Here is a 25,514-nt window from a genome sequence, read left to right as displayed (position 1 = left end):
AAATTTAAAGCTATTTTGATCATATCCTCTCCCTACCCACCCAATGTAGTGGGAGCTTTTCTGTGTCCCAGCCTGCCTGCAGTCGGGACAAATCTCTCCCACTCGCGTCCCCCAAGTAAACACACAGAGGCTTATATTAATTATAGCTGCATGGCCATGGCTCAAGTCTTTTGCTAGCTAGCTTTTATATCTTAAATTAGCCCATAACTATTAATCTACATGTCACCACATGTTCCGTAGCTTTACCTGCGTCCCATTATGTGTTGCTCCTTGGGCGGCTGGCTGGCATCTCTTCCCCCACCCCCAACTTCTTCCTGTCTCTTTGAATTTCCCACCTGCCTCTAAGCTGCCTTGCCATAGGCCAAACAGCTTTATTTTCAACCAATCAGAGCAACACATACAGAAAGACATTCCCCCATCAACCCCACTTTAAGTTCTTTCTCAAAAACCCAATATAACAACAAAACCAGCCAGGCAGTGGTGGCATACGCCTTTAATCCCAGCACTTGGATCTCAGTGAGTTCTAGGCCAGCCTGGTCTATAAAGTGAGATCCAGGACAGCCAGGACTGTTACACAGAGAAACCCTTTCTCAAAAAGAAAAAAAAAGAAAAAACCCAAAACCAAGAAAACAGAATAAAACCACACTCAAAAAGCAAAACAAAACAAAAAACCACCAGACCATAACCAAATAAAAGCACACAAAAACAACTGTGAAGTCCATTGTATATTGGTCAACAATTCCTGACCTGGAGTGGTTGATATACCCAGTGTCTCTCTATTGGAGAAAACTGATTTTCCCTCTCTCAGCAGGCAGAAAGTGGTGCTTCAATATAATAATAAAAACTCCTTTTTGGAAAAAAAATAGTAAAGACTTTGGCAAGGTTGCTAAATATAACAGCAATATACAAAAATCAACTTTATTTCTGCATGCTGACTAAAAGCACAACGTAGTTTGGGTACTATACCATTTAAGTATAAAATAGCAAGCAAATAGTATTTGCCAGTTTGGCCATATATTCCTGACCCAGAGACAGGCCAGATTTCACAGAGTAGGGGAGGTCTCCACCCACTAGCCGCAATTCCCATCTTCCCCTCAGGTTTAACGGTTTTCTAGTCTGGTTCATAGAACTTAGAAAAGTCCTATATGTAGTCAACCAAATGACACAAACCAGGGCCAGATGAAAGGAATGGTTACAGGTACAAAGTGTCACTGTCCTTCAGAGGCATCACCTCTGGCCACACTGACATGTGTCACTCAGGTGAGCTTCCATGTCCAGAAGATTTCTGTTGGTTTGGTTTCAGGAAGGGAGGTCTGTTACGTAGGCATGAATGGCCTAGTCATGCCCACCTAAACACTATCCAACTCCATTCTGCTCTGAGACCACCCAGGAGCCTGCCATGAACAACAGATAGTCTCCACTCAGGACTTTCCAAGGGTAGAGGCTTTCTCCCAACAATTGGAAATAAAGGCCAGCCATATTTTTTATGATGCAGCCAGCAGCTGAAGGTAAATAACGACAAAAATTTATAGTTCCTTTACAAAGTCTCTGTATCGCTACACTGAAATACGGCCTGGCTGTGAAAACAAATAAGCTACAATCCTTGTCAACTGTTGCGTATATTACGGTTAGGGCTGCTGAATTCATTGACGGTGCTGTATGGTCAACCACGAAGCAGAGATCGCCATTATAGAATCATCAGTAGCAGGATAGAAGATCTGAGCAGAGGAACCTCATGAACACAACTCCTCCTCTTAGCTCCGCCCCTTCCCCCAAATGACCATCACAGCTACATGCCTTTGGCTCCCTGTCTCTGACTTCCTTCCTGAAGCCAAATTCTTGCAGATGCATTGCTCATGTGAAGAGTGAAATCTCTGCCTGTTCTTGTGTCATTTTCTCATTGTTTCTCTCAAAGTGGTATCAAGGTCTAGGCCCTTGATATGTTTAGATTCCTTAGCTAAAGGAATCTAAGGGGACCAAGGAGGAAGGGGGCCAACCAGGGAGAATGTGCTAGTGTCCAAAATCTCTCCAACCTCCTGGTGTGAGGACAGAGGAATTTCCCTTTCAAAATCATGATGGGGTCTCTGAAGTCACCCTTAACCCTCACAGCCTGTCTTCTGAGAAAACCGTCCAAGGTGACCAGATCTCTAGGTAATTTGTCTCCACATGTAAGGCCATGGGTTCTGCTGTAGCTGACTTCAAAGAACGTTCTAGAATACATCTCTGCATTCCTTCCTAGCTCAGAAATTTTCACAAGAGATTCCCTGACCTCATTAGCCTAGCCAATCCTCTCCTCTTGCCTTTTTACTCACTGTGGAGTTCATGAAAGCTTACTTTACGGTCACTTACCTGCAGTTACCTTGCGTACTGGAGGAGCTCCCGTAACCAGGCATTTGCTGGGATCACTTTAGTTAATGGGATGTGTTTACGTGGATTTCTGTTACCTCTCTCTCTACAGTGACTGTCAACACTTTGCCAATTAAGTTACTCCACAAACACTCGGTGACACACTGAATCAACTCCCTGAGGTCATTAAACAAAGAGACAAGGCCAACCAGTGACTCAGAGCATGGGACTACGAGGAGAACATACCCAACCACCTGACAAGCATGTGTCAGCAGTCCCAAAACCGCTCCCGAATCTTACAATTCATAGGCCAAAGGATACTTCATACTTACCCCATATTTGATGATAATCAGATAATAATCATAGCAAATGTATAAGATCCTACCAATAGCTAGTTTTGAACATGAGAAGTGTTTCACATAGCAACCATACTAAAGTGTCACTCATACTGGAGGAAGAGACCATATTATCTTTTCAATTATCTTCCAGGCACTATTTTAAATTCTTTCTGTGGGAAATTATATTACAAAATTCCCATAGAAAAGATAATTAAAAATTATGCAGCACACATTTGCTACCTGCAGCTTGCCAAGCGGCTAATTAGTGGAAATGTGATTTTCATGAATTCTGTGATGTTTGCAATACCTGCCAACTTTTTTGTAATTTGTTGCCATTACTTTTTTGATTCAAAATAAACATTCATTTTCATACCTAATTTTATACTCATAATTTGGTATTTTTAAAAGACTCCCAAACCTGGATCCACCTGCCCCTTTCTCTCTCTCAGTGACCTCAGTGACTGCCCCATCTGCCTTCCCTCATCAGCGTTGACAGTTCCCTGGATTGATACTATCTTTGAGATTAAAGTAATGTGCTCTCTGCCCAGACTGGGAGTGTAAGCTCTCTGAAGACATGCCCTTGCCTCAGCACACCACAGTCTTTATCACTGGAAACAATAAGTCACAGTTAGCAGAGCATTGGGAAGTTCAATGGTAATTCCCCAAACAGGTGGCCCTGGGCAGCCTCCCAGCTTGTGGGCATCTTATAGTCAGCATGCCCATCCCAAAGCTTGCCCAGGAAGACAGTGGCCCTGCCAAGAGCCTGTGCTTTCTGGTCAATAAAAATTCTAACACGTACTGTTTACCAAAGTAAAAAGACCCTTCTCATGGCCAAGCTCGGACAAGGTTACCAAGCCAAAAGTTGAGCTTGGGCCCTGACAGAAGTCACATTGAAGAGGGCCTAGAGTTAGTACTGGACCTTTCTGTGACCAGTCTCTCCATTCCAGCATGCCTTCACTTCTTCCCTGTCTGGGGGTAGAGGGCTCCAAGTGGCTCCCTGTCTCCTGCCTTCCCACACCTTGCCCAGCCTCCCTTAACAACCCTATCATCCCTGCTTCCCTTCTAGAACCTCTGGTGTATGCAAGTAGCTGATATTTGTAATGTCAGCCCCCAGCCTCTTCTGTGTCCTCATCCCAAGCATACCAAGCGAGTCCTTGGGTCCCTGTGAGCAGGAGTTCTAGGGATAAGTTGGGGAGGCAGTGGGAGTATTCGTTCACTTAGAGGTGGTTTCATCGGGTGTTGTACTATTAGTCATCTAATGGGAGACAGTCAGTGTGGTTCCTACAAGAATGGAGGCATTCATAAGACCATAACCAGCATTTCCCTTAGTCTGTCCTGAAAACTTTATAAGTTGATTGTTGCCCACCAGTCCCAAAAGTGTTTGGTTGAATGCCCTTACACCCCCTGGTGCCTGTGAGTGTCTGTTATGGTTTGAATATTAAATGCCCTCCATAAGTTCACGTGTGGCAGCTTGGGTCCTGACTTGTGGCGCTGGGTGCTGGAGCCTAAGAAGACCACTAAAGGCAAGCCCTCAAGGTCCCTGACCTCTTCCTGGTCTGTTTCCTGACTGCCATGAAGTGAGCAGCCTCTGTCACAAGCTCCCACCACGATGGTCATACCTACCTTCAGGCCAAAGCAATAGATCTAAGCAAATTTGAACTGGAGCCTTTGAAACTTTCTTTCTTTACTCTCAGTGGCAAAAATAAGGAATCTTTAGGATGTAAACCCATATAAAGAAATGCTTCCTTAACAAAGGGCAGTAACCTGTAGATGAGATTCCTATACCAGGGCAGCCAGATAACCAAGTTCAGGGTGAGCAGGCTCCCTCTACTATGCTTAGCAAGCAGTTGCTTCCTGCTGACAGATGATGGGTCCTGTTCAGGGTCCTCCCTGCAACAGAGACTCTTCCTCCCCTGTCCCTCACCCTTCCCATGCAACCCCATGACATAGGGACAGTCCTCATCAGTACAGCAGGAGACACAGCCCAGAAGTGCCGTAAGCAGCCTGAGGAGTTCCTTCACTCTTAGACCTCCACTCAGGTGAAGCCCAACCTTTGACTTCATTGAAGAAAAGAATTTCAAGATAAGCCAGTATGAAGCAGAGTTGGGATTTATTCGAAGGCATTTTTAATGTAGATCTTAAGCACAGGGGTTAATAGAGAGGTGCTCAGGGAAAGAAATATGCTGTGGGATGGTATGTCAAATCTGTTGCTCTGATTGGTCAATAAATAAAACACTGATTGGCCAGTGGCCAGGCAGGAAGTATAGGCGGGACTAACAGAGAGGAGAATTGAGAGAACAGGAAGGTGGGAGGAGACACTGCCATCCGCTGCCATGACAAGCAGCATGTGAAGATGCCAGTAAGCCACGAGCCACGTGGCAAGGTATAGATTTATAGAAATGGATTAATTTAAGCTATAAGAACAGTTAGCAAGAAGCCTGCCACGGCCATACAGTTTGTAACCAATATAAGACTCTGTGTTTACTTGGTTGGGTCTGAGCAGCTGTGGGACTGCCGGGTGAGAGAGATTTGTCCTGTCTGTGGGCCAGGCAGGAAAACTCTAGCTACAGAAATACACCTGGGTGCTTGTGTGCAGGCTTCTTAGAGTCGAGTCTAAGTGTCCGAGTGGTGCCCATATACAAGATTTTGTGAGCTTTGGGGACTTGATTGCTTAATGGTTACTAAGGGACCCTCACTTCCTCTTTCCCTCTTCCCCTTTTCAATGATTGGAACTACAAGGTGGTCCCTGAAGTGCTGTGGCACGATTATGCTCTTATTAGATCAGAAGTCACTGGGATTGCACAAGGGCTTTACCTGGTACTGTAAATGTGCTCTCTGGTGAGAAGTAGAAATTGCAGGTTTGTGGCTGGAAAGGGAGAAAGGCCTTAAACACAAACGCCGTTAGTTGTGTTGAACTTTTTATTCTCTGCTGGGGAGACTTCAACCAGATTCTAGGGGGAGAGGTTCCCTTCGATTCTCAGGCTCACATAATTTCCCCCATCTTGCTGGCCTGCTTCCCGGAGCTCTAACCACCTCAGGCAGCCCTCTGGGGCTCATGGCAACCCCTGCCCCACACCCCTCTAACAGTCTCTGTATAATTAAGCTCCCAGGGGGCACTAAGATTTGCCCTACCCTCCAGACCTAAGTTCCACCTGATCCTAAGTGACAGAAACAAGACAAAGACATGTCTCCCCGCACCTGGTGCACTGACTCTATCAGTTACCTCGGTGAGGGATACCCTCAAATCCCAGAGTCTTCTGAGAAGGCTAAGGTCTGGGGAAATTCACTGTTCTGAGTTCATAGCTGAGCTGCGGTGAATTACCATGGGTTGTGGGGGGACTACCATCTGAGGTGTGGTAGGCAAGCTAGGGAGCATCATAGAAGAGCAGACAAGGAGACTGTGTGGTCGGTCTTGTCAGACTTTCTTTGGACAGCCATCCCCCAAATAATAACAGGTAGACTTATTGTTAATTATGAATTATGATTTCGGCTTCAGCTTGTTCCCAGGTAGCTCTTACGGCTTTTTACCTCTCCTCCACTCTGTATGTTGGTGTGTTTTGTGTGCCTAGATTCATCCCCCCGAGTTCCTCTCTCAGCCCAGAAGTCCTGCCTAACCTCTCCTGGCTAGCTATTGGCCGTTCAGCTTTTTATTAAACCAACCACAGTGACCCATCTTTACACGGTGTAAACAATATCCCGAAACAAGGCTGGGTTTGGGGAAGGCATGTGTTGTTGTTGTTGATGATGATGATGTGTGTGTGAGTGTGAGAGAGGGAGAGGGAGAGAGGGAGAGAGAGAGAAGGTCAACACTGAGTGTCTTCTTCTATCTCACTCCACCTTATTTGAGACAGGGACTCTCAGTGAATCTGGAGCTCACTGACTGTCTACACTGGCTGGCCAGCAAGCTCTGGGAATCCTCTATTTCTGCCCTAACCCCCAGCACTGGTTTCACTGAGGGACTTGCGGTGTTGCTACTGTGACCCTGACGCATGGCCTCAGCTGCCTCCTCTGCAGAGCAAGGGCAGCAGTGATGAAGAGACAGAAGAGAACAGGGAGAGCTGAGAGAGGAGGCAGCACACGGTCATCACCCAACAGCATGTCACCCTTATGATTCTGACTACTCAGAAGTACTTTAGGATTAATATTCTCTGTCTTTCTGATTTGGGGTGTTTGGTGGTTGCTAAAGTTCGGATTCTGACAGCAGGATTGGCAGGACAGAGGGTCAGCAGCCTAGAGGACTCACCTAACACCGTAGGACCCCAGTCCAGTGAAACGGGACGCTCCACCAACACTCCACAGTGCCTAGACCTCAAGGTCTGCACTTGAACAGAGACACTGCCTGTGTCCTGTGGGTTTTGACTTCTGAATAGCTCCCTTTTAACTGGTGATCGATTCCTGGCATTTCCTTTGGTTTGGGCATATCATTAAGCAAGAATTTCAAACAGGCAGTCTCTTGGAATAGCAATCATTCCTTTAGCCTAACATTTGTATTCCAGTCACTCAGCAAAGTTAAAGTGAGCCACGACCCTGCGTAGGGTGTATGGAGAAGTGGAGCTGTAACAGCTAGTGTCCCCCTGCAGGGGTCTCTACCTGCTTCCCCTACCTTAGAACTGACGACCGAAGATCAGGCTGCTGTGCAACACCAAGGCTTACCAGCTGCATCAGATAAGGGGATCTACAGTAATTTCCACAGATAGAAGTGAAAAAAAAATGATATGATGATTGATAGGTAGAGAGATATGATAGAGATAGATATGATAGATGATAGATGATATGATCAATAGATAGATAGATAGGATGATAGATCAGTTATACTTAATGTGCCCTAACTAGCCTCAAACTCATCATGCTCCTGCCTCAGCCTCCCGAATACTGAGGATCCTGAGGAAATGAGCTGTCAGCTGCTGCAGTCCAATCCTGTGTGCAGGGCAAGTACTCACTCAGTGTGACTTCCCTGCACCCGCCCCCCCCCCCCAAGATGTTCCCAGAGCTTAATAACTGCATGTAAATGAGGGAGCTAAGAGGAAGGCATGCCGGTGGGAGGGAAAAGCAAGCTTGCTGCCTCCTTTGGGTTTGGAGAAGAGGGCAGAGGGCGGGTTATCTGATGTTCTCCCAAGTGGCCCCACGACTCCAAGATAAACTGATCTCTGCTCAGAGGCACTCTTGTGAAAGTGGCCTTCCTGGACCACTGGCCCCATCTCCTTACACTGTTTTGTTCTGTGTTTCCTTCCCCATACTCATTCTCCATGATCCCGTTATACGTGCGACTGCTCAGCTGTCTTTCCTACCAGAATGTACTCCTATTACAGAGACTCTGTTTTGTCCCCTGCTGACGTCACGTCTCCACTCTGCGGAATTTGACCTTGGCCATATCATTCAGCCCCCTAGACTCTCTTGGGTCATTTTGATAATTAAATGCACCAATGAGAAAGCAACACTGGGCACCGTGCCTGGCACACCCAACGTTCTCAAATCAATCCTTGCTGTCATTTGATGAATTATTTTCTAGATTGTTATCTCCCAGGATCAGCTGTGTGGAAAAAGCTCCGTAGCTGTTCAGGGACTTGTTTCATCCTGCGCAGAGCTAGAAATAGAAAACTGCGCTAATTAGGGACTATGAAATTGCTGCTTACCTTTCCAAAGCCAGTGAACTCGAAACCTCTAAGAGAGATCCTGCTTCTCAAATATGACTGCACATTGGAGTCCACAAGGGACTCTTAACAATTATTGGTGCCTAGATCTCACCCCAGAGAGTCTGATGTCATTGATGTGGCAGGTGGCCTGAACATCAGGATTTTTTTTTTTTTTAACTCCCCAGGTACTTTTAACCTGTAGCAGGTTTGAGAGTCCCTGCTTGCCAGATTTCCCCTTGAAAGTCAGTGAGACAAATGTCTGTTTGCGGCCTGACAGTTACTGGATCTTCCTAAAAAGAGAGATGTTCTGGCAGACTGGTTCATTAAAAATTCATCACCATGGTCTAGCAGGGCTCCTCTCAAGAGACTGCTGTTGAAGCAAACTCAGCTGGAGAGAGTATGTAAGCCCAACGTTGAGTTGCAGGCCAGCCTGGGCTACATTGCAAGGCCTTGCCTCGAAAAAGGAAGGGAAGGGCAGGGGAGCTGTTGACTATTGCAGAGTCACAGAACGCTAACAGAGAAAACCTGGGAGGCCCCAGCAGCTCAAGCAAGTGGGGAAACTGAGGCTAGAAAAGCCAAGCCAACTTTCACTCCACCCCTCCTCTGCCTGTGTCCCTCAGCATCACAGCCATTGGCCCCACAGGCAATGGCCATTGGCAACATTGGGCTGCTTATTCTAACGTACCTTGGAACAAGCAAAACATTTTGTCCTGTCTTTGAACAACTGTGGAATTCGGAGTTCTTGATTTGGACCTTTTGAAGAAAAGGCCCAAAGCTGTTCTCTGTGTCAGTAGACTCTAGTTGAATTAGAAGACAACCCCATCAGTAAAGTGCTTTCTAGAAAGCAGTCCAACACCATGTTCCCGTTGGCATGCCATTTGAGAGCAAGGGGAAGTACATGAGGATAAATGAGTCAAGCCAGTCACACAGGGACAAACCCTGTGTGGTTCCACTGAATAGGAAGACCCTGGAGGTGTCACGCTCACAGATAGGGAAAGTGGTCACCACGGGGTGGAGGGAAAGTGAATGGGGAATTGTTATTTAATGGGGACAGAGTTTCAGTTGGGAAGGACCCTGGAGATGAATAATAATGGTTTGTGAACATTTTAATGCTGCTAAGCTGCACACCTAAAAATGGTTGAGATGGTGAATGCTATGGTATGCGTATAACCTACCCCAACTAAAAATCATCTTTTAAAATGTTATTCTGTCACTCAGGTGTACATGTGGAATGCCAGCAGGTGGGCCGACACACATGTGTAATCCCAGCACTTGGGAGGTTAAAACAAGCCACAGGACCTCGTCTCCAAAAGAACTGGGAGTGGGTGGGTGGGGAGATGGCTTGATGGCTAAGAGCAGGTGAGAAAAATCCTGATTCTCAAATATGACGGCACACTGGAATCCATTGGGGACTAGTAAACAACACCCTGGAGAGTCTCATGTCACTGATGTGGCAGGTGCCCTGAAGAGCAAGATTATTTTTTTATTTTTAACTCTCTGTGTGCTTCTAACCTGTAGCAGGTTTGAGAGCTACAAGCAAGAGAACCTGATTTCAGGACATAGCACCCTGGAAAGAAGCCTGGTGTAGGCACGTGTGTGCTTGTAGGTTTGTTTGGGTTTTTTTTTTTTGGGGGGGGGGGCTTCCAAGTTCCAGCAAGGCTCCAGTGTCCTGGATCTGACTGGGACAATGAGGGAATGAAGAAATGACATATGGACACAGGAAAACAGCTGAAGTCAGGTGGATTGGGCTCTATGTAGAGACTGCTACACCCCGGAAGTTCAACATGTTCACTATATAGAGTGCAACAGGGAAGTTGGATCAAGGAGGTGGGGTTAGTACATATAGATAAACAAGGGGGCAGGGTTTATGCTATACAGGTAGACCAAGGATACAGGTTTAGCTAACCACAGTAGGAGAAGTCTCTGGAGGGGAGCAGACTTCAGGCCATAAACATCTGTGAGGGTGGCTGGGGGGAAAGCTATGGCAGACGTTTTCTGCACACACTGTGAACATTCACACGGACCAGAAGACTCTGTGGTCCCTCTGAGCCTCACCCTGAAGGATGGTGGCAGGCTTTGCCATTTTCCCATGGGACTGAGGCTAGGGTCCTTGCCATGGTGATGCCCGTATCTCAGCAACACACATTCACTCAGGACATCCTCCACTCCCCACAAGGGCAGAGAGGAAGGCCTTAGGGGCTGGCTGGCCACTAGCCCAGCTCCAAGTTCAGCAAGAAAGAGATCCTGTCTCAAGAGAAAAAGAATGCTAGCAAAGGACACTGTACTTCCAGTCCAGCTCTGCTTTCTAATGGCTACCACATGAGAAACCACCACTGCACATTCCCACCAGCTGAGACCAGCCCACTCTAGTCGTGAATGTACCCCCTAAACTGTGAACCAAGAGAAACCCTTCCCTCCTTAGTAATAAGAAAATTAATGGTCCAGCGCTAAATGGAGTCTGGGGACTTAGTACAATCTTGGTGATTTGAGTTAGCGTGTAAAATAGTGGGATTATTATGGCATTACTTAAAATGGCTTATTTTTAACTGTGTGCGTGGGGCAGGGGTGTGCACATGTGTGAGTGCAGTTGCCTAGAGTCCAGATGAGGGTGTCAGATCTCCTGCAGCTGGAGTTCCAGACAGTTGTGGACTGCCTGACATGAGCGCCAGGAAGCACACTCGAGTCCTCTGTAAGAGAAGCACATGCTCCGAACCACTGCGCAGTCACTCCAGTTCCTCATGACGACTTGTTTGTTCACGTATATCATTGTGCCTGATCCTATTTTCTCCCACTGCCTCCCACATCTCCCTCCTCACCCTCACTGGTCTCCTACCTCACCTCAAGTGGCTCTGCTTTTGTGCTATATATACATGTGTGTATTTGTAACATATTTAATCTAGGTCCCACATTTGAGTGAAAACATGCAATATTGTGTTACTCTTCCCTCCTTTTAGACCTCCTCCTCCTCCTTCATAGTCTCCCTGTGCTTTCATGTTTAAATATATATAAATGTGTGTGTTTAAATCTGGATTCCACATAGGAGAGAAATGGTATTTGTCTTTCTGTGACTCCTTTATTTCATTTTACATGATGATTTCTAATCTATCCATTTTGCTGAAAATAACAAGTGGGGGGGGAGGGAGGGAAGGGAGGGAGAAGGGGAGAAGAGAGGGAGGGAGGGAGGGAGGGAGGGAGGGAGAGAGAGCGAGAGAGAGAGAGCAAGCGAGAGAGCACATGCACAAATGGAAGTCAGAGAACCAGAGAGAGAGAGAGAGAGAGAGAGAGAGAGAGAGAGAGCGCACATGCACAAATGGAAGCCAGAGAACCACCTCTGTGTTCCTTAAGCTCCACCTACTCTGTTGTTTTTGTTTTCTTGCTTTGCTTTTGAGACAGGGTCTCACTGGCCCGGAGGTCACCATGTAGGCTATTGTGGAGCCAAAGAGCCCCAGGGATCCACCAGCCTCCAGCCTCCCCGGTGCCGGGAATACAGCTGTGTGGCACCACAGTTTTTATTTAAATGTATGTCCTCATGTTTTGTCCCCATGCTCGAGCATCAAGCACTGTGCCATCTGAGCCATCTCCCCGGCCCTAATTGGATTCTTCTCTGTGGCTGGGTAGATCACATTTTCTTTATCAGCTTGTCTCTGGATGGGCATCTAGACTGGTCCCCTCTCGGCTGGCGCCTTGGCTCTTGTGAGTAGTGCAGCAGCAAACCTCATGTTCAAGTATCTCTTCCGTATGCTGGCCCAGATCTGTTCAGATAGGTTCCGACCTAGGAATGTGTACGTGCTGGCTGTTACTCCTTCTTAAAAAGGTTTCTAGCATGCTTCAATGTATGTTAGCACAAATGGGAATCACACCGTCAGAAGGAGAAGGCTATGGAAAAGGAGGCCGTATATTTCTGCTTACGCAGGGCCTCTCTGGGAGCATGCTGCTCTTCTAAATGATCTTTTGATGAGCACCCCCCACAGCAAAGACTTAACCTCTGAAATAGTCTGCTGCTGAGTTGAGGAAGTCCCCCTAGCCTGTAAGCAAAGCTACTCATCAGTTCCTAGACAGACAGGACAGGGTATTAGAGATCAACAGGAGCACTCAGTCTAAGTGAAACATCTGTTTCACTTCCCTCCAGTGCTAAAGGAACATTTCAAAAGAGGGGCTGGAAAGAATGTAAGAGCCAGAGGGTGGGGAGGAGCACTGTGACATGCTGTCTTCTGCATAGGACATGGCCATGGCACACATGAAGTCACCACAGCTGTGGTTACCTGCACAAGAGAGAGCCTGTCAGCATTCCTTCACATACATGAGAGCAGGGTTCATGGTTCCAGTTACTAGTTCTGAGAGAGGAGAGACATTTCCTTCAGTGGTGTGGCCATTAGTAAACTGTCCGTGCTCCAGTAAATCGCTCCACACTTGCTCATGCCAGCAACCCTAATTAAACTCAGTAGCTCATTAAAAAAATAATAATAACAAAAGAAGACATGAAAAAGTCGGAAGGAGATGGGAAGAAGAGTAAAAGGAGGTGAGAGAAATAGGGAGTAAAATGAGCAAAATACGGCATATGCACGTATGAAATTGTCTACAGATTAAAAAAAATACATTTAAAGGAAGCAGAGGTGAGAAGAGCAGGCAGCAAGATGCTCAGGGAGTCCAGGTGCTCGCTGTGTGAGTCTAGTTACCTGAGTTCAGTCTGTGGAACCCACATGGTAGAAAGAGAGAAAGGACACCCCAAAGTTACACTTGAAGTTCTTTTAAAGAGAAAGTATCAAGAGGGTTGCTGGCCCAAGAGAGGGCTCCCCAAAGGCAGGATCAGCTTGTGGAGTTGAGAAATGGAATCTGCATTTAATCGACCAAGGTCTCAGGTGATTTGGGTGTACCCCCAGAGTCCGAGAAGCCAAGCTTCAGGTCATCCACTAAAAGCACAGTATTGGCACAGGTCTTCTTGAGGCTGTCCATTCTGTGTTGGGAGTCTCTGCCTGTCCTAAGAGCCCACATGGGCAGCCATTGCGGTCTTTCTTATGTCAGGGGCAGTAGAGCCCCCTTCAGATGACAAGCCGGCGTTAAGTCCTATCTCTGTCACTTGCAGCCTGTGTGACTTATCCTGTCTGTGCCTGTTTCCTTCCTATGAGAGGACTGTTAGGAGAGCCCCTACCTCAGATGGCATTGCCTGCCAGGACAGAGTGAGTCATCCATAGAAAGCAGTTATAACGTGAGTTGAAGGAACTGATTGCTGTAAGCTAGTGTTCCCAGATCACAGATGTCACACTCAGCTCCAGTCCCCCTGTGCACCTCAGAGACCAGCAGCTCCTCAGATGGCAGCCTTGCCGTGTCTGAGTGTGGCATCCTGTCACCCCTCCATGTCATGTAGACTACTTGTGCTAATTTCATCATGCCTTTGTGCCAGGCTTTTGATTTTCCCAGCCCGCCCTGTGAACCCAAGCCCTCCAAGGAGCATAATATCTATTCCTCATCCATATCTCCCATAGTCCATTTCTCCCCAAGGCTGAAATTTACACTTCTCTCTACTCGGTTTCTTTGGACTTTGACTTACACTTCTCTCTACTCGGTTTCTTTGGACTTTGACTTAGTTTCTCCTCCTAGATCTGACAGGAACACATGTGTGCCCCACCCTACCAAGGAAGTGTGTCCACAGGGCTCTCTCTGGCCTGCTGCCCTCCTGAAATGCAGCATAATTGTTGCCTGTGCCTCTCTCCTTGATGGCACATGTCTCCAGAGCAGTTCCTGTGTATAGGTACCAACCAGGTAGGACCTGGACAGGCTGTTTCACACCCCCCCCCCCCCCCGAGAAGAGTCACATCCAAAGACTGGGGGTGGGAGATGTCTGGGAAGACATCTCGGTGGATAAACTGCTTGCTGGACAAGTATGAAGATCTGAGTTTGGACGCCCAGCACTCATGTAAAATAAGCCAGACCTAGTGGCATGCAGCTGTAAGGCCAATGCTGTAAGGGCAGACAGCCGGACCCCAGGGCCTCACAGCCACACGGCCTAGCACAGTTTGGGGTTCACTGAGAAATCCTGTCTCCGAAAACAAAATGAACAGAGAGGAAGACACCTGACATCAACCGCTGGCCTGTGTGCGTGCGTGCAGATGGACATGGACACACACACACACACACACACACACACACACACACACACACTGGGGTGGGGTGGGGGAGGATTCTTGAACTAATTATTATAGAACACTGACATGAGGCTGGGCACAGCCTATGTCCCATATCCATGTTAACCATGGCGATTTCCTGGTTACCCTTTTCATATTAACATTTCACTGTTCTCACCACATGATACTCTATATATCTCTACTGGGAACTGACCCATGTTGGGTTCCCAGAATACATTCTGGACACTTCTAATGGAGAAAGAGTAGCCATTAGAACCTCTTACATCCTGGCCTGGGAATGGTGGCCACATTCAACATCCACTCAGAAAGAGAGGAGAAAGAGCCCTTCCTACCTTACTTCACATTCACAGGGGCGCGCGCGCACGCACGCACGCACACACACACACACACACACACACACACACAATGAGGGGTGGCTGAGGTTTTATTCATAGACTCACACCTGTAAGGGATTAGTGGTCACCTAGTCATTAAAGGGTTTGTTAGGCCAGAGCAGGGGAGACATGGAGGGGCAAGCAGACCTGGTGCCCACCTGCCCGGTGTCACTTGCCGGTGTAGCGACAGCCCTGCTGCTAGAGTGATATGCATCTAGGCTATTCCGAGTCCCCACACAGGCAGCAGGGAGGACTGCCCCCTGCTCCCCGTGGGAAGGGAACACTCAGAGCTTTAATTATACCTTCTGTCTAGATCGACCGGGGCCACAATTACACTCTGTATGGGGCAGCGGCTACTAGATTACTTCCCAAACACTTTTAAGCTATTGAAAGCAAAACCTGTGGATTCTATACATTCAAAAAGACAGCAAAATAGCCTGGTGGGAACAGCTGCAGAAGGACAGACTGTATCCAGCTACCTCCTCTGCTCCCCCACTGTGCCTCCAGAGTCCTTCTTGGCCACCAGAGGAGGGGAAGAACAGCAGATGAGACCATCTGAAGCCTCTTCAGCCCTGCCTTCTGCATGCCGAGAAGGGGTCAGGGAGAACCGCCCAAGTGTGGGCTGCTTCCAGTGACCCCTGCCTGCAGATGGTGCCCAATTGTGCTGACCTGAGGACAGCCATCATACAGATGGAGCCACAGGCAGGGCCGAGAGGCCAGTGGAAGACCTCCCCCTTACTGATTTATGAGCCCTGCTGACAAATCAAGTCTCATGCCCAGATATTTGTGGGATTTTTTTTTTCCTAGAAAATTCGGAATGTCACCCCAACTCACTCAACAAAGACTCTTCTTTTGGATTCAAATCACCAGCATGGTGTCGTGGACCACCCCTACTTCCCACCCCCGGGCTTCTACCAATCAGCTCTCTAGGGTTTATCCAGCCAGGATTCCCTGGCCCCAGTGCTCAACCCCTAGACAGGAATGGAGCACCCTCATTTGTTCCCATCTAGAGTGGGCCTCCTGTTTGTCCCAGGCGTTCTCTCGGTACAGGGCTTAGCAGAAGACACAGTGATTTCCCAGATCCTCCCATGCCCAGTGGCTTCTCAATACACCCCCATTTATCTTTTTTTTTTTTTTTTTGGTAAAGACCTTGGGGGACAGCATCCATAAGGAAATAGCTGTTGTCACTAATCCAGCAACACTGAGAAGTAAGGAACTGTCTTAGCTTGTATCACAAACTAGTCCATAATTGTAGCCGATGAGCAGTCTTGTCATGTAAATGAGCAGGTGTTTCAGATGGAAGCTCTATGTCCTCACTTTTTTCCAATCCTAGACTCTACAGGAAGGTAGACTGCTTCCAGAACATTCCATTCAATGCAGGTCTGCCTATCTACTTGTCGGCAAAAGCTCTTGAGCCACCTCCCCAGTGGGTACTGTGCTTTAGTGTTCTGTCAGTTCCAGCCTCCGGCTAGAAAACAAAACGAAGCCATTCTTCCTCTGTAACCCAGCCACACAGGAGTCAAGAGCTGCTACAAACACGGTGGCTTCTCCCTGTGGTTTTCACAGTCACAGAGAGCTACTGTCCACATGGCGAGGGCGAGTCTCGGGTGCCCTGTTCTAAGTGAAGAGTGTCAAACTCAAAAGGCTAGGAACTGGTTCTACTTACACGGTATTGTATTTGGAGTGAATCCAGGAGACGGCTGGGTGCACGGTGAGTACGTGTCATCTCAGCATTCAGGAGGCAGAAGCCGGAGCATCAAGGGTTCGAGGCTGGGGCCAAGGTGGTGGAGTGGTTAAGAGGACATGGATTTGGTCCCCAACACCCACATGGTGGCGCACAACTGTCTGGAACTCCAGTTCCTGGGGATCCCATGCCTTCTTCTAGTTTTCATGGGCATCAGGCATTTACTGGGTGCACAGAAGTATATATGCAGACAAATGGTTGTGCACATATAAATAAACTATTTGTTTAAAAAATAAAAATGGGGGTTCAAGGCCAACCACCTTCATAGTAGGCTTCATAGTGAGACTTTCTCAACAGATAAGTAATGTTGAAGAATACAAAACCCCAGGGGAACAGAAAATGGTGGCTGCCAGGGCTGCTTGGGGCTAGAAATGGTCAGAAGGAGACATGATGGAATTGTTGGAGATAATTGAACTATGAAACACCAAGACTAGGATGGTAGAGGCATCCTTGACAAAACTCACAGAAGTAGGCTAGAGAGATGGCCCAGTGATTAAGATCACTGGCTGCCCTTCCAGAGGACCTGAGTTCAATTCCCAGCACCCACTTGGTGGCTTGCAACACTTTGTAAAGTTCCAGGGGATCCTATGTCCTTTTCTGGCCCCTGAGGTGGTACTGCTGTAAACGTGCAGACGACACATCCATACACATAAAAATTGTGTGTGGGGGGGTGCCTCATAGAACCACACACTGAAAGGGTAAATTATACTGTGTGAAAATTATGTCTCAATAAACCTGACTTTTAAAAAGTGGAACTATTGTAATAATTACGCTCACTAATCCTTATTTTGGAGCAAGGCAAAACATAAGAACTGTCAACCCTAGATAGCCTCCTGAAGGGGGAAGTTTCTTGGTCCTGCCTGGCTCCAGGGTCCAGACAAATCTCTCCCACCAGAGCTTTCTCATCTGCTTATAAAATAATCACTCAGAGGTTTACAGTTGTATGGCCTATGGCAGGCTTCTTGCTAGCTAGCTCTTATAACTTAACCCATTTCTATTCATCTATAAGTTGTCACGTGGCTGTGGCATTACCAGTCTGCTGGCATCTTGCTGCTCCTTCAGCAGCAGCTGGCGTCTCTCTGCCTCTTTTCTTCCTGCCTCTCTCTTGGATTTCCCGTTTGGCTATAACCTGACTCGCCATAGGCCAGAGCAGCTTCTTTACTAACCAATCATAGCAACACATATTCACAGCGTACAGAAAGACATCCCACAGCAGCCTCCCCATCCACCTTTGAAAGTAGGATTTGGAACTGACCCTGAGGTTGAGTGTGTCAAAGAGAAGGACCACTGAATCCTTCAGAGCTTTCTCGTCTGAAGGGGCTCAGGCCACACAAGCAGGGTGGTACTCAGCCCCTTGTTTAGTTCCACGTAGTGTTTTGTCGTGCTTCCAAGGAGACAGACAAGACTGGGCAAGGTCGAAGCAGCAGTGGAGCAAGCCAGAGCGGCTCCCCGTGAGGGTCACATTATCCAGTGCTCTTGGGGAAGGGGTGGGGTGGCATCTGAGGAGCTCTAGAGATGACACTGTCTTAGGTGTGTCAGCCAGGAAGGGCCACAGGTCTGATGACATCCATCCAATGGATGTGAGGAGAGCGAGAAGCAGCTTCTAATGCTGCAAGTTAGACATGGAGGCCAGAGATGGTCATATTTTAGTCATCTCTAGCTGAAGGGTATCCTGAGGGGAGAGAGGAAAATGAAGTCCCACTCATTTCCTCCTCCTGTCTACTCCCCAAAGAACGAGAAGTGTTCTTTTGTGACTCAAAAACATGATTACGGAGCCAGCAAGTAAACTGTTCGCCAGGACCACCAGCTAGATGTCTGTCTTAGTTAGGGTTTCTATTGCTGCGATGAAACATCATGACCAAAAGCAACTTGGGGAGGAAAGGACTTATTCAGCTTACACTTCCTCATCACTGTTCACATCATTGAAAGAAGTCAGGACAGGCACTCAGACAGCAGGAACCTGGAGGCAGGATCTGATGCAGAGGCCATGGAGGGGAGCTGCTTACTGGCTTGCGTCCATGGTCCTGCTTTCCTATAGAACCCAGGACTACCTGCTGAGGGGTGGCTCCATTCACAATGGACTGGGCCCTCCCACATCAATCACTAAGAAAGAAAGTTCTCTACTGGCTTGCCTGCAGCCCAATCTTATGGAGGCATTTTCTCAATTGCGATTCCCTATCTCTCAAATATTTTTAGCCTGTGTCAGGTTGACATAAAACTAGCCAGTACAAGGTCTTCAAAGTCATTTTAACCTGGATGCTGTCTAGCTGGAGATAACATCAGATCCCACTGGGCGGGCTCGGTGCCACCAGAATGTCCCTACTTTTAGACAGCAGTACCAGGTAGAACTTCTGGAACTTGTGACTGGTTAGTTAAGCTCCCATGACCCCTCCCTGGGTTGGGCTCATTTGATACAGTGGTTCATAGAACTCAGGAAAACACATCCACAGGTTGAATTTTAAAGAGTACAGATGAGGAGATGCAGTAGGGTGAAATATGGTGAAGAGGTGTGGCACGTCTAGGCTTTCTCTGGGCACACTACCTTCAGGGTCCCCTGTCCCTTCTGTTTTCATAGAGACGTCATTGAATAAGCATGACTGAAATGTATGCAATTCTGTAGAAAGGTGACTGGACCAAAAGTTAAAATATTTTTAAAAAGTAGGAGGAATTGCTCACAGACTGAGTGGGGGATCTGGATTCTTCCTGGTCTCTCTTTGTAGCCTGCTTATTTCTGGTTTGCAGAGCAGGAACCCTCAAAAATGAGGGATGTCTTTATGGCCAATTGTGGACAAGAATAGATCCAAGGATGTCTTTATGGCCAACTCCAAGACAGGTGCAGGAAAATCAGAGCTGTTGTTAGCTGCCCTAGGTGGGAAGGATTCTAGTGGCCATGGCCTGACTTGGGAAGTAGGATCCAGGAGCAAAACCACAGATCTGTATATGACAATATTACAAACAATCCCCATAGTCCTCCCTTTTCCCACCAGTCTTGGACCTGCTCTTCAGTCTTTGCACAACCAGTGAAGAGGCATCAGACTAATGCATCAGAAGCTCCTGGGTCTGTGGGCTTCCTCATTTTTTTTGTCTGTGTTAACCTCAGTCTGTGATACTCTATATCAGAACAAAGAAAAATTTGGATGCCAAACTAGGAGCAACAGCAAATAGCAAGACCAATCCCAGAATTTCCTAGGGCCCCTTGGTCTTAATATTTACCTACAAATGAGTCTGTGCTTTTCCTTCAATGATGAACCATTCCGGGAAGTCCTCAGACAGTCTGGCTTCAGTGTCTGGCCCAGTTTCTGAATTACATGGAAGACAAGTTCTGTGTTTCCTAAATATATTTCCCTGTCTGTGCATAAAATATCATCACCATGTACAATTAGGACCGATTCTGTCCCAGACTACATATTATAATACAGTGACCCAAATCAGTGACCCAAATCAGCCAGAATATCTAGCCCTCAAGAACAGTTGTCAACTTGTGGGTTACGACCCCCTTTGGCAAACCTCTATCTCCAAAAAATATTTACATTACAATTCGTAAGAGTAGCACAATGACAGTTAGGAAGTGGCGGCGAAAATAATTTTATGATTGGGGGTCACCACAACATGAGGAACTGTAGTAAAGGGCTGCAGCATTAGGGAGGTTGAGAACCACTGCTCTAGCTCTGTAGAATCCCCAGGGTCTCCTGGACCTGTAGGAGCCCTGGCTGCCTTGTGACTCAGGGCTGCTTTGGTGCATGTGTCATTTGCCTGTATCTGTTAAGGTCTTTCTTGTGCTCATCAGGGGCCTGCCTGGTACCTGTTGGGGCATTGTTATTTCCCATCGTCAGTACCAGTGCCACTGGCTCAATTTCAGATCTGTGGCTGCTTCTCAGATTCAGCCACCAGATAATTCCAGTGTTTTTATAATGGCGGTTAAGGGCAGCAATGAATTTGAGCATATGGCTGCCATTGACCTATCTCCTTACCAGTGTGAGCAGACTTGGTTATATCAAGGGGTGTGGAAAACCATTCCTTCTGAAACAATGATGCCCTGGATCTCTCCCTCCCACAAGGAAGAATCCCAGAGCCTCATAAGGTCCCTGAACCTATGATCAAGAGAAAAGGTACAAGGACAGGAGGGATTCTGAAAGCAGCTCCAGTCTTCTCTGGAGGGGAAACCAAGAGGGATGGAGGGATGGATAGTATCTGCAGATCTCTGGCTGATAATATAGGGGAACTTTATCTTTTAGGGTTATCTGTCAGAAGGGTTGGTGACAAAGTGGTACCGCTCTCCACGACTGCTCCTGTCCCCCAACAACTACACAAAAGCCATCGATATGTGGGCAGCTGGCTGCATCCTCGCTGAGATGCTCTCGGGGAAGATGCTCTTCGCTGGTAAGTTGCTAACCAAGGCTTGCCCCATGCTTCCTTCCCAGTGTTGTCTGAGCTCTGCACAAAACACTCGCCGAGCCCAAACCCTGCTCCTCTTTTGCTGAAATGACTCCTTTGCTTTTTACGATACTTCTTGTAGATATAGTACTATAATTTCATATAAAAATATTATAAAAGCTCAACGTAGCCTTCTGAGCACAGGACTTTTGCAAGTGACTAGCCGTTTTCCAGTGGTCTGAAGCTACTACCTCAGTGTAGTATGCGAAGAAATGGGGCTTAGGGGAAGCAGTCTGTGGGGTTTGTCCTCTTAGAAGAGCTCCCTCACCCCTTACACCATGCGAGGACATAGCAGGAATACACCACTGAGGAGAAGCAAGCCCTTAAGTAGTCACTGAATCTGCCAATGCCTTGACTTGGGACATGCCCGCCTCCAGAACTTCAAGAAATAAATGTTAGCTCTTTAGCTGCTTTGTTGTAGCAGCTCCAGTGAACTAAAATGCACTTATACTCCAGCACCTTCAGACTAAACACTAAAAACAACCACTCAGTGTTTTCAGGCTCTTCCTCCTCCCTCCCTGACACTCTGTCCCCCATCCTGTAGCCCCAACGAGTAACCCTTTGCTTCCCTAATCATCTATCAAGACTTTCTTCACCTTGACACAAAGTTAAACCCTTCTCTGCTTGGAAAACTCCCACTGAAGCCTTACTTGTGTCCTGTCCTCCATGATGGCTTTGCTAACGCCCCCAGGTGGTCATCCATCCCTCCTGGTGGTCCCACACTTCATCCTCACCCTTGTTCCCGATCTTTGCCTGGAGGAGCGGTTGCAGTCTCCCCTCACGCCCTAGCTCAGCTATCTCAGTCAGTTTGCGTCATCGTAGTGACAAATACCTGATAGAAGCTGCCTAAGAGGAAGGCAGGCTTGACTTTGACTCAGTTTCAGAGGTGTCAGTTACTGTGCAGCGGGTTGGAATCCTTCAGACCTGTGGCAAGGCAGAGATGTCATGGTGGAAAAGCAATGTGGGGGAACGGTGCAGAGAGAGAGATCCAGAAATAAAATGCACCCTTCCAATGCATACCTACAGTAGGCTGCTTCCTCCAAATAGCACCCACTTCCTGCTCCAGCTATGAACTCTTCGGTGCATTAAGCTACCGAAGACCCAATAAACTCTAAATAGTGGCCATGGAAGCTCTGTGCACTCAGACCGCAGGCCTGACTGTTGTTAATCCAGGAGAACCCATTTTACCCTCATCCTGCCAGGCTGGTTAACAGCAACTGTCCCCTGCTCCTTCTGAGTCAGCAGCTTCTACCTCCCTCTTTGGCCAGGTCTCCAGACCTGCTTCTCGGTCTACTGTTTCCTCTGTCTTGGATCCCTCCAACCTCCCCTAGTTCCCACCTCTCGCGGTTCTAAACCAGCCCCGGTCCCTCTGACTACAGTGTCGGAGAACCAAGGCAGTGCACAGCTGACCTCCTTATGCTGAGGCAGACAGTGGCAGCCAGAGGGCTTCATTACAAGGGAGGTAGAAAAGCCAGCAGCTAGTCAGGTTGTCTCTGACCCCAAGGACACATCAGAAGAAAAGGGGGAGAGGTCACAACAGCACCACCCTGCTCCCAGTTTTCAATGGTTCCTTAGTAAACTCACAATGTTAATTTGCCTCCCCCACAAGTGACATCTGTCACCAAAGATCACCAGGGATGATCATCAATTAGGTCATCAATTTTCCACATGGATTTATGTCGTTGGCTTCTCTGAGGAATTCGCATTCCACCAGCTCTAGAAAGCAGTGGAAGCCAGGGTTTATCATACATTTGCCATGAGCTGGCACCCCTGGTGTGCCAACAGGATGGGTTCCTTTTACCAGTCATTCCAAATGTCAGAAGTCATCCTCCATCTATAAGGTGTTGCAAGAGAGATGATGGATAGCCAGGTCTCCCTGACTCCGAGATCCCTGCCCTTTGCCCCCTGCATAGATCATGAGACCCTACTCACCGTCTCTGATAGGACACGGTTGCTCGCTAGCAGGAGCTCACAAATGAGAAGGAAGAGTTCCCTGCCAGCTCAGTCCTTACTGAGGAAGTGACTCCACGCTCAGGGCTGTGTGTTACTGGTCTCTGTGTCACAGAGGAGAGGAGTCAGGGTCTAGAGAGCAAGGTGCCACCGTCGGTCTTTGACTTGATCATCACTGACCTTCTGGTCCCCTAGAGAATGATCTAAAGTGCTCATCCAGCGAGGACAGTCTGCAAAAGGCTCCTAGAGTCCCATAGTTGACTCTCATTGGGTACAGGACAAGGAGAGGCCAAAGGCATCTTTTAGGGAATTCCCAGAGCTGTAGGCCCTTGACTATAGTGCTAGATGGGCCACTAGGGTATGATATCCCCCTAAGCCATCAGCTGCTGGAAGACTGGGGTTCTGCAGAAGCCAGTGGACAGTAAAGGGCTCCCTGTGCAAGTGGATGGCTGGGGAGGCCTTTCCAGGAGGGATGGGTATGACTGAGGGTTCAGCGTGGCAGAGAGGAGCAGAAAGAGCCTTGAGGCTGAGAAGAGGGGATGGAGGGCAGAACAGCCTGATGGCAGGGAGAATTCGCACATTCAGTATGATGCCTGACGTAGGGAAGGCACCTACCTGTCCTGTTAGCATTCTATTGCTGTGAAGAGACACCATGACCAAGGTAACTTATAAAAGAAAACATTTAATTGGGGACTTGCTTCCAGTTTCAGAGGGTTAGTGCATGATCATCATGGTGGGGAGCAGACAGGCATGGTGCTGGAGCAGTAGCTGAGAGCTTTACATCCTGATCCGCAGGGAGCAGATAGATAGATATTGGGACTGATGACACACCTCCAACAAGGCCACACCTCCTAACCATTTCCAAAGCAGTTCTACTCCCTGGTGACTAAATATTCACACTTGAAAGGATGGACTATGGGGGCCGTTCTCACTCAAACCACCACAGAACTCAATACATAACTATTGAATGAATGAGCAAATGGATGAATGAATGCTTGTCTCTATCCTGCTCTACCACTTCTCCTTCAGACCTGGCAGGACCCACCTTCCTCCCTGTGCCCACACAGGGAATGTACTCAAAGGCCTTCCAAACTCAACCAGTTATTCCTTATTTTCTTTCTGGATGGGATCCTCCTTGTGGAAACTTAAGGCTCATCCTAGCCTTATAATTGTTCCTTCCCCAACCTAGTAGAGAGTGCGCAGAGCCATAGCCCAGCTGCTCCCATAGCCTTAGCATCAGCAGACTCGGTCCACATGGGACGCCAGATGCTAGCGGAATAGACAAGCCTCAGAGAGAACTAGATACAAGCCTGGATGAGCTACTTCCCTGATTACTGGCTGTGACAGAATACTTGACAGAAACACCTTAAGGGAGCAGAAGTTCGTGTTGCCTTATAGTGTCACGGTAGGGAAGGCTTGGTGGCTGGCGTGGCCTGGTCGGTGGTAGCAAGAGCTTTATTACGCAGCTGTTCCATATCTCAGTGGTGGACAAGAAGCAGAGAACTCAGGTCAGAAGCAGGGCTCTTACCCACAAGACCTATCCCCTTGGCCTGTGTCAGCCAAATAAGCCCTATATCACAAAGGTCCACAATCTCCCCAAACAGCACTGCCCACTGGGGTCCAAGTGTTCAAATACATGAGCCCTTCAAGGACATTTCATGTTCCACCATAAGAAATTCCTGCTTTTTACATTTAACAAAGCCAACCCCAAAGACAGCAAGCACTCTGCAATGCCCACAGCTAATTTAGTTGTAGAGTGGATATCCGAAGCCAACTCCCTCGGCTCCGAGCCTGGGGCTGCCTGCTGCCCCATGGTGTTCCCTCTCTAGCCAGCTGGAGCTGCTCGGGAGCATCCTCAGATGCAGCTGTCCAGGGAAACAACTTACCCGTGTGGCATTTGCCTCCCCAGGGGCTCACGAGCTGGAGCAGATGCAGCTCATCCTAGAGACCATCCCTGTGGTCCGGGAGGAAGACAAGGAGGAGCTGCTCAGGGTGATGCCGTCCTTTGTCAACAGCACCTGGGAGGTGAAGAGACCACTGCGCAAGCTGCTCCCTGATGTCAACAGCGAAGGTACCCAAGCCTGCACAGGGGCACCATCCCAAGAGGCGGAGTTCTGGCTTCACCTTTGGGGGCAAAGGGCCTGTGGGCCTCCATCCAAAGAGCAGAACATGAGATTCAGACACCAAGCACCCCTACCTAGCAGCTGATGCTTTTCCTAGCTAAAAGCTCAAAAAGCTTCACATTTTAGAACACTTAGGTGTTTAGATTTTTGGGATTGGGATATATATAAATATATATATATATATAAATTATATATATAAATATAAATTTATATATATATAAATATTTTTTTAAAAAGAAAATATCTGAAATTCAAAAGAAGATTCAGGTGGGAAACACTTTGGATAAAGGATGGTCAACCTGTGCTTTCAGACCGTAGATTCCTGACCACGAGGCAGTCCCTGAGGCGGTCACTAGTGGGCCTCCACGCTCTACTCACTGCCCGCCTCCTTTGCTGTTCTCTCCCCTGGAGGCCTGATGCAGTGCAGAG

General features: G+C 47.8%; 1 protein-coding gene across 1 annotated transcript in view; it reads left to right on the top strand.

Annotated features, from left to right (window-relative positions):
• Mapk4 (mitogen-activated protein kinase 4) overlaps positions 1-25,514 on the top strand; it is a 50,521-nt gene that overhangs the window by 16,058 nt on the left and 8,949 nt on the right. The window contains exons 2-3 of the mRNA XM_059246470.1: positions 20,814-20,958; positions 24,872-25,033. Coding sequence (XP_059102453.1) covers positions 20,814-20,958; positions 24,872-25,033 — 307 coding nt within the window. The remainder of the gene's footprint in view (positions 1-20,813; positions 20,959-24,871; positions 25,034-25,514) is intronic.

The sequence above is a fragment of the Peromyscus eremicus genome, chromosome 19 (assembly GCF_949786415.1).
Source record: "Peromyscus eremicus chromosome 19, PerEre_H2_v1, whole genome shotgun sequence".
NCBI lineage: Eukaryota > Metazoa > Chordata > Mammalia > Rodentia > Cricetidae > Peromyscus > Peromyscus eremicus.
Note: the sequence above shows the minus strand (reverse complement) of the source record. Positions and strands in the feature narration are given on the sequence as shown.